This window comes from Fibroporia radiculosa (genome assembly GCF_000313525.1).
Source record: "Fibroporia radiculosa TFFH 294 genomic supercontigs, scaffold4369, whole genome shotgun sequence".
Classification (NCBI taxonomy): Eukaryota; Fungi; Basidiomycota; class Agaricomycetes; order Polyporales; family Fibroporiaceae; genus Fibroporia; species Fibroporia radiculosa.
This window is the reverse complement of record NW_012133712.1, coordinates 1-9,465: the sequence shown is the minus strand read 5'-3', so window position 1 is coordinate 9,465 and position 9,465 is coordinate 1. Positions and strand designations below refer to the sequence as shown.

Sequence of the window (9,465 nt, the reverse complement as noted above, 5' to 3'; positions counted from 1 at the left end):
CCCCCCCCCCCCTAAACCCACCGCTCCGTTTATGATGCCGATTATGGCAGCTGCGACGCCCCGAGCTGCATTTGCACTCTCCTTCGCGTCTTCACTGTATCCTTCCGACGAGAATAGACTCCATACTTCTCAGTCGTATTTGTCAATCCGGAGACGCACTTCAGAGTGCCAGTTTGGGGACGTCCCAGCTGCACCACCTGGTGAAGCGACCCAGGCGCAAATAGCCGATCAGACGTGTTCAAGAACGTTTTTGAGTCCGGAAAGCAGCCGTGATGTATTCGGCGACGAGTATGACAGTCACGAGCGTGAGCCGTCTTGGAGCGGGAGCCTTTTTGGGCCGATTCTAGAGGATATGCAGAATGACGGCTCCGTGGTTGACGGCTCCGGGGTGTGGGTGCGTTCTTTCCCACTTTATATTATGAATACGATATGGAATCAACTGATGATGCTTTATACACCCGTTTGCTAATATATAGTCGGCATGATTCACAATTGACCCGTGTAGCCAACTCGTCGGGCGAAAATGACCCTCAGATCGAGATGAGCTTGAACTTCCCATTTTTCTTCCCTCCACTCATCGATCTCTGATTTGGCGGTAGAAGAATGGAAGGCAATCCACATATTCAGCAAGATCCAGCAGACTACCGAATTTACGTCATGGTCAATGGGCACTAGAAGCTTGAGCGGACTTAGATTGGGAATTTTCCAAACTCCCGGATGAATGTGTGATCATGTATTTTGTAGGTTTTCTTGACCTTTGGTGATTGTAGTGTTTCCTGTCCGTGTCTAAGCCAAGGTGTAGCAGTAACATACCCCCATTTTATTTGTCAATGGCCGTGGCCAAGCTTCTCAGCAAGCGGTAGTCACGTTTTCACGATTCTGCGTCTGTCAAATGATCCAATGTACCACCGCCATCGTCAAGGGAAAAGCTGATTCTTCGTAAAGTGCGGGAAAATTATTCATCTTCATTGCTTTCAGCAGCGGAAACTTCGTGCTGGCTGAGGCCTTCAGGACTAGTCGCACCTCTCAAACATGCTTTTATTAAGGGATGATCGATTCAAAGGACGACTCCTCCCCTCCGTTCTGCGGTGTCGAAATCTAATCTAAATGAAACGGTGCAAAAATAGCCCGTATAATCGAACCGATGGTGCTGCGAAATTCTAAACATACTAACCGGCAAAATGTGCACCCTCCCCTTGATAAACACATAAGTTCCAAACGATTTATACCGGTTGACGATACGGAGAGCAACCAATCGTGTTGAAGAAAGGAAGGCGTTGTTGCTAATGATCGTCGATGATAGACAGGATGACCAGACGATGGCCGAGAGCGTGATGCTTGTACACCATCAAGAATATGTGCACGGTGGGTTTTGCAACTTATTTTGTTCTATGAAGATATCATGGCAGTGACACGTATAGGGTATGCACATGTGTGATTGTCTCAGCATCAAGCATGTCTACAGATGGCGCGCTGATAGATTATCTTTATCAGCACTTGAGCTTTACAGTAATTACCCGCACGTAGATCCGCTAACACTGCATCTCCGGATGCGTGTACAGCAACATAGATCGCGGATCATTTATGCTCGTTTCGAGCCCTTTGCCGTCTCGAACTTCGTGAGCAAACAAATAAAATCTTATACCCGCCAAGAGTACTCACCTCTACGACAGCCTCTAAGAAACGGTGACATTGGGCTTAAAAATAGTGGGTGGGAGCATTTACCTAGTACCACGCCTAGTCAAGCAGATGATAGATTCTCGCGCATCTTCTATATGTACATGCTCTGCCGCACGGCATAAATACATCTGCCAGATGGTTTTCGGCGCTGTCAGGAAAAAGACTGCTGTGAGTACTCAGCTCTCGGGTCCCTGGGGGTCTGTGGAAACACCGCCTCTTGATAGTACTGTTGTCAGTGCATAATGTTCGACACGGGATCCAGACAGATACCTACCACTCTTCTCCAATGACAGACTGGGGTAACCTCAAAGAGTCTTGGCACCGAATGGCGAAGATGTGTGCCTTGACCTCAAGCTATGCGGGAACTGTCCGTTGAATGATTTTTAAATAATGGACTATATGCGCGACAGCAATGAGTTTCCAAGCCAAGGCCGTAGCCTCGCCTGTTCATTTCGACGCTATCCTAGTAAATCGGCCCCGCACACCACGCACAAACCAGAAGCGTTTCTTCAAATGGCATAGAGAGGTTATATGCGCTCATGCGGGACACGCCAGAGGGTGAGCGTAGTAGTACAGTCCAGATGACTTTAGCGCCGACGACCTACCCCGGGCCACCATCCGGCTCTCCATTTACGTTGGTCGTCCTAGAAACCAAAATCTATTCGGTGTGCACAACATGTTTCATTGTCCATGGGCCACAAGAAATGCAGAGCTCGTTCATTTACACGATGCGATTGGTAAAAAGAAAAAAAAAGAGACTATGTACGAGAGGGAGGTGAAGTAAACTCTATTGCTCTAAGGCTCCAGTCCGGAAGGTATAGTTCCACAAGAACGATTTGATCGCACAAATGAATGACAGACCTTCGCGCCGTCATCGAATGAAGAAGCTGTGCGCGATGGCAAGCGCACACGCGCCCGCGCATGCCAGGAAGCCCAGGGGATAACCCTCCGGGCCGTCTTGGACGCTCATGGACCATAGCTACGGCCGGGGTTGCCATCAGTCACCGTTCATTTGACAAGCTGTCAACTTGGAATTCAGACATACCGTGCCGCCTAAGATTGGTCCAGCGAAACGCGCTAAGCTGACGATACTCTGCGCAACGCCGTTGGCGAATCCGACCACATGAGGTGGCGACACTAGACTAATGTCAGCGGAGCCGCCACACACACCAGCCGAGACACGCACTGTAATTGAGTAAGACCGAAATCGACGTGTAGCAGAACGTGCTGCCGCAAAACCTGACAGCGCTACGTAGGCGTTTCATAATGTTAGCCCGTGCCTAATTTAATATGGTTGTCCAGGAACTTACGTGCTCAACGCGAGCGCTATACGTAACGAGATCGTACGTGTTAGCACTGACGTATACGATTGATGACAGGGACGGCATCGTACCGGCCATGAGGATCGGATTGCCGTCGGTGTTGGCACTTGCTAATACCCGATACATGATTACGGATAAATAAGACGGAATGAAAAGAAGCGATCCTAAGCGGAGCATAGCCAGGTGAGAGAAACGACCTCGAGGCGGGCTATGTAGCGGGAAGACATAAGCCAATAAACGCAGTTATATTAGAGAGAATCACTGACCCAATGTTGCTGAATGCGGACGATGACAAGTCAACACCAAGCGCAGTAATCAAGCAAAGGTAACACGCACGGATACAAATAGAATTGATATGCAATCTGGGCCAAGCACATAAGTGCAACTTGAGCGATATTACATTAGCGCAAGACCTGGCACGAAGTCAACGAATTCATCCTTACTCAATTGAGAGAAATGACCCGCGTTGAGGTTCAGGCCGCCCAACGGATATTTGCTGTTGAATAAAGCGCTTAGACCATTAGTAAAAAGCGGGAAGACGCGAGAGCACTGACGAGACAAGATACAGATAGAACACTTGGTCATGCGTCGTGGAGTGTAACGCCAGCAAGCCATATTGAATGATGATCAGGATTGGCAGCTGCGACATCAAAGAGGGCTCTCTCTCCAGCTCCTCAGGCTCGACGGCGGCCTCATTCTCCGTCCCCCCACGCCGAGACTCCAAGATAGGAGCCAAAGAATCACCTGGAGCCTGCTCGTCAAAATTCTGAAGCAGCTGCTGCGCCTCGAGGACTGCAGGAGGCGTCCGGACGCCCACGTGGGAGAAAATAGAGGGGACGGTAGTCGACAAGCGTCGATGCATGGACGGCAGCTCGTCGCCGACTAACGCTGGAGAATATTGTGAGGAGCGCGGTCGGAGGAAAGACAGGCGCCCCGAGCTCGAGACGCGCCGCGGCGAACCAAGTGGCGGAGGATGCCTGCTCCCCGAGAAGGATGAGCGTTTGAGTTTAGGACCAATGGTCGAGGTAAGCGATTCTCGGCGGGAGAACCTGTTGTGACGCGACGAAGGGTCTGCAGTCGTAGGGCCGAATATATCTTCCTCCTCGATCTCGCCCTCCTCGGCGGCGAAGTCCTCTTCTCCAAACGCCTCGGCATCGTCGTCAAAATCGGACTCGAGCTCGAAGGGATCTTCGTTGTCCACGTTCATTGCCGCTGCGACCCAAAGGTCGGCAATGTTCGTAACAGCATTCTCGTTGGCCATGAGCAGGCGCTGGGCAAAGTTGAGGTCGCTTCCGGTGGCGGTCCCGACAGAAGAGGAGAATCCATCTATGGTACTCCTGCGCCTGATGGAAAGTGCCGCATTCGATCTCGGCCTTGCGCTGTATCCACTTGACAGTCGATTCCTGAATGTACCGCTGTACCCATACGCTGAGCCATTTGCTCGGCTTGTCTGAGAGATCGGCCGCGGCTTGGTAATGGACGTGCGAGAGGGAGTGGAAGATAAGGGCAGAGACTCGTCTTGTACTGGAGAAGTTGCCGAGGTGCCTTCCTGCACGGGTTGTCCGCTCCGCACGAAGTAGCCAGAAAGCCGACCTGAAAGCCTCTGCTTGACGGTATCGTAAAAACTGTGTCGAGACTCTTGCTCATCGAAGAGTGGTGTGGTCGGCACCGCGTCTTCCTCTGAAATTGTACCGAACTTCTCGATTGGTAAGCGGATGGTTCCCTCCCGTGGGCCACAATCCGGACCGACGAATAAGCACAGAATGGATCCTGGACCACGAGATGTTACATCAATCCTGATATCCATGTGCAGTATCACGTACCCACAAAGGTGATGGATGATGCAACAGCACATGGCAGCAAATAAGGGTAATTGATGAAAAGCTCTAGATCGCCGAATACCGATGGCCACTTCTTGGCGGGGGACTCAACTTGAGAAGATATCAGTCAGCGTCTAAGATCTCACGAAATCATGGGCAAGCTCACAGGTTCCTCCAACGATCGCTCCAGCGACACCACCAAAACCCCAACAGAAACTACGCCACATCTCAGTTCGGTTGCGACATTATGTCAACTGGGGACGCTTACCCCAGAATCGCATACGCCCGCCCCTCATTGCTCTGGTCGGTGATCATTGTCACAGACCCACGCGCGACGCCGATAGCACCGGCGAATATTCCTTGCATTAGGCGAATAGCGATTGCCTGCTGGAGTGATTTGGACGTTCCGAACAGGCAGCAGGTCACCGCGCTCCCGAGGAGGGAGATGAACAAAACGAGTCGCTGACCATGTTTGGCGGCGACCGTGGCCTGCAGCAAACACGATTGAGGACGCATACAACGAGCGAAACAAACTCGGACTTACCCATAGCAGAGAGGTAAGAAATTGGGTTAGAAAGAACGTTGATACTGGCGTGATGTGTCAATCGAGAGCGCAAAGGGGATGGAACCAGTGACGCCTCCTCACCCAAGATGCCGGTCCAGTACCCAACACGAGCCTCATCCGAGAACTGGCCGAATCCTAGGAAGTACCACATCAGACGAGTGGACGCCAGAAACGAAGAGAGCATACCTTGCACCATGAACAGGATGAACGGGGCCGAGACGTTGGCCGACAGAAATTCGCCCAGCATGGTCTGCGAATCACAGTCAGCGGCATACAAAGAGACGTACATGAGAACACGGCATACAATCGAGAGGACGGTCATGGACAGCTTGGGCAGCGGAGTCGCGTACGATTCCCCCGGCTGCAGCGCGCTCGGTATCGCAGGCCGCTCCGGCGCTGCAGCGGCTGCCCCAGTCTCCTCATCCACGCCGCTCCTCCTTCTTCCGAATAGACTTGGTCTGTGGTTGAGAGTAGAGAACGAGACACGCCCCGAGACACGACGTGGAAGCGGTGAACCTCCTGGTTGGCCGGATGACTGCCCCGCGTCGGACGCGGCACTCTCATCTGGACCGAACGTTCTCCGAGGCGGTATCACCGTCGAAACAGGCCTGCTGGTGCTCATGATGGCTACTGGTGTTCCAGGACGACGGCGTTAGTCCCTGCCGCACAGCTGCACTGTCTCCGCTAGCAGTGGCTCAATCGCGTCGACTGTTCAACATTAGCACCGAGAATGGACAGACGAGCGGCACGGAGACTGACGGTGATGTACAGGCTGCTGCAATCTCTTGCAGATGATATAACAATGCTGCGTAGAATGTTGTGGTTAGGCAATCTGTCAAGACTTAAGAGTGAGGGCGTCCGCTGAGTGACTTTGGCTGTGCCGCTCCCACTCCCAATCGCGGAAATGACGATGCTTATGTCAGCACGTGCGGCCGACTGCGCGACCTCCGCCAGTGGCGGACGCAACCAGGCGACTGACCGCCAGCTTTGGCAACGAACTGAGCTCCTCCTGCTCCAACGCCTCTGGATGATGCTACTCAATGTGCCTCCCGTTCTTTTCGCTTCATACCTGCATCATAATCCTTCCCAAATGGCCCACCTCAGCCGTCCACCCGCTGCGATTATCCTGGATATCTTGTGCCGACTTGGCTATCTGGAGCATCTTGCTGTGCCAGGCGGTACGTCCGCCCCCGTCAGGACTACACGTCTGAGGTGCGTTAGCAGATACAGCAGCATGGCAGCCGTAACGCGGTGCGATCCGGCCCCGCTCTCCAGTGTGCGATCGATCTCGCCGTGGCGAGCCTTGTCGACATTCCAATATCACGACTAGACATGTGCGTCGCAGACCGCTTGGACGGGCGTATCGATCCGTGTGCAAGTTTTTCGGCTCCGAGAGTAAGAGTGCGAAACCCATGCCGTCTGGCACCTTTGTGGCGACGCTCGTCCGCCCACTTGCTATACGTCTGAGGATAATCCGAGGAGTAGTGGTCCTGAATTCAATGACCCAGAGGTGATGCTCCGCACTGCAGGGCCCGATCCTCTGCGGATGCGGAACTTGCACGTTGACCAGATATGCAGAACACTCGTAGTTTCCCCCAGGGATAACCTTCTGGTGGTATCGAGCGCCAGAGGAGCGGATTCTGTGTGCGTTGCGTATGATCGTGCCTTCCATGCCCTGCTAACGGGATTCTATGGACGATGGTCTGTGCATTGTGTCCTTGAGTGAGGGCGCGATCATGCCTTGTCGCTCAATTGTCAAGGCCCTTGTTCTAGATGCATACATTGTGGCAACCATCGACTCGTATTCATTCTGCCAGATAATCGCTATACGCAAGACCACTGGAACCACTCACTCGGTAGGCTGCTTGTTCTCCTCTCACTGTTACCCTTTGGCATCCATCATCCAACGACTTCATCAGGGAATTGATACTGAGCGACTCTCGGTGGCCACCTCTTTATCCTCTCAGTCGTATCGATCTCTTATGCCAGGCTGGACGTTTTCTGCTACAGCTCACCGTTGTTCTAACGAACCTAGACAGGACCCGGCGTCGCCGCCGCTGCGGGGTGATGTAGGAGTATCCATCCTGGTTGCGGAGACGACCGCCACTCCCGGACTCTTTGTTCCGCATGCCCGTGTATTCCCTTTCAGCCGTCTCCGTCGTCAAGGGCAGTACTCTTGATCATGAACATCACATACGACGAGCGTGGGTGTCTAATAGCACCCGTCGCGAAGTTCCACTCCTTCCGCGTCGTGGCCTCTGTCGAGGCCGTGCCCGCGACCATCAGGAAGATCGGGAGCGAGCTTATGCGCACATCCATCCCGTAGGCAGAGTGGAATCCTCCTCTACTCGTTGGTTGCGCGTGCCTACGATCGATACACAGCCACGCATACTTGTTCTATCTCCGTCCATGCTGCAAACCATCTGATTTCACACCTCTTGATATTGCATGCGAAACTCATCAAAGTCGAGCAGAGAGGCCGGACCTGCATTTGATCCGAACACCCATACCGCAGTACTCACGGCCATCTGCACATTTCCCCATACCGCGCTCCATTTCGGCGGCATGTGCATTGTGTTGGGCTAAAGTAGATGTGCGCCTAGCTCGCACGGTACTGATATGGTTCAAATTCGCTACTGACAAAGACATGCACTTTGCAGATGCGGCTGCAGGGAAGAGGACCCAGAGACTCTGTGCTTGGTGTGGTTCTAGGCCCGGCTCTGAGGCGCCCGCGTAGGCTCGCCGTCCGCATCATCGGCCCCCGTCTCGGTGGGGAACATTCCTCGCTGTGAGGGCGCATCAGGTCCGGGCTCGTGAGGGCCCGCTCGAGTGTTGTGATTGGGCGCCGAAGGGGCATGGGTCTGGTACCGTAAGTCTGCAGGTACCGCTGTCCGAATCGCGCGGGCATGGCAGGCATGAATCTCTCCGTTACCATCTCGCAGTATTGAAGTGCTGGGATAGATCTCACATTATCTATTCTCGTCACATCTTGTTGATGGGCCAGTCGGATGCGAATTGAGAATTCCCGACCCCGGAGGGCTGGAGACTTACGTTGCATGTCAGGAGCGGGCCCGTTCCGGAGTGAGGACGGCGGGCATATGGTTTTTCAGGATCTCAAAGTGCTGCGGCGTATTGTTTTTCAGGATCTGAGTGCTGCGTGGTCCTCGCATCTCTGCATCTGCGTACCCCTGACGCCAATGGAGCTGGATCTGAGCTGTGTGTGGTGTTTGTATCTGCCAGATTATCGCTCCATTTTTTTTACTGACTGCCGACGTCAGGTAGCAACGGCTTTGTGTCACATTTAGCACGCATCATCACTCTATACCTCCAGAATCCACCCACAGTGGTATGTATCACGAACCGCAGACCACATTTGTATTTCTCTCGTCGACGGTGCGGCGACGCTCGGTGTGCCCGATATTTGCGAAGCGGTGCTGGAAGCTCTGGGGACTGCGAGGCGCGCTCGGATCGGTGTCGAGGGGACGGGGAAGAGCTGAAGAAGACGAGAATTCGCCGCGGTGCGGGCTTGGCAGCGGGTGAAGAAAGAGGAGGCGGGCACGCGGATCTACTTCCGCTGGGAGCGTGACTGACACTTTGTGTCGGGTGGACGGTTTGAGCGCGCCAGGGTCGAGTTGACGGCATGCCGATGGGTACGAATTCGTCGTGGTCGACGGGTAGCCGAGGGCTTCCCAGCGCCCGAGGCGCGGAGACTGGCGCGGGACCCGCCCTGCGCCCCCGCGGCGGTGGCGGGGGAGAGACACAGGATCCCAGGGCGGGGACGGAGGCCGGGTGGAAAGTTCGTGGACATGGGCGGTGCCGGAGACCAAGAGGGAGGTAAGTTTGGGTTGACGTTGCTGGAAAGACGGAACAAGAGAAAACATATGGCTGGCTGCTCTTTCTTTCCGTCTGTCGTGTGTCATGTCAGGTGGCTGTGTGCCGTTCTCACGGATATTTTGTGCGCGCGGCGAGGGATGCTGTCAGGCGAAAACCGCGGTGCCGCCCGGCGTTGGCCGACGTGCGCTGTCGCCGCACAGGCGTTGGCCAGCGTGTGGCGGCGTCCACCTCCTCGCCGTGCACA

General features: G+C 54.1%; 3 protein-coding genes across 3 annotated transcripts; 1 reads left to right on the top strand and 2 right to left on the bottom strand.

Annotated features, from left to right (window-relative positions):
- Positions 1-43: 43 nt before the first annotated feature.
- Positions 44-588, top strand: FIBRA_08889 (uncharacterized protein; the record flags this gene model as incomplete). Its single annotated transcript, XM_012330503.1, has 2 exons — positions 44-390; positions 477-588. 2 exons carry the CDS (start codon positions 44-46, stop codon positions 586-588), a joined length of 459 nt encoding a protein of 152 aa, XP_012185893.1.
- A 1,963-nt stretch (positions 589-2,551) lies between these two features.
- FIBRA_08888 (uncharacterized protein) lies at positions 2,552-6,009 on the bottom strand (the record flags this gene model as incomplete). The annotated part of the gene is made up of 15 exons (XM_012330502.1): positions 2,552-2,659; positions 2,726-2,817; positions 2,867-2,928; positions 2,991-3,006; positions 3,074-3,210; positions 3,269-3,364; positions 3,403-3,498; positions 3,557-4,772; positions 4,826-4,933; positions 4,989-5,038; positions 5,091-5,311; positions 5,367-5,410; positions 5,469-5,522; positions 5,574-5,637; positions 5,692-6,009. The coding sequence occupies 15 exons, from the start codon at positions 6,007-6,009 to the stop codon at positions 2,552-2,554; spliced, it is 2,682 nt and encodes an 893-aa protein (XP_012185892.1).
- A 2,731-nt stretch (positions 6,010-8,740) lies between these two features.
- FIBRA_08887 (uncharacterized protein) lies at positions 8,741-9,307 on the bottom strand (the record flags this gene model as incomplete). The annotated part of the gene is made up of 1 exon (XM_012330501.1): positions 8,741-9,307. The coding sequence occupies one exon, from the start codon at positions 9,305-9,307 to the stop codon at positions 8,741-8,743; it is 567 nt and encodes a 188-aa protein (XP_012185891.1).
- Between the last annotated feature and the right edge of the window lie 158 nt (positions 9,308-9,465).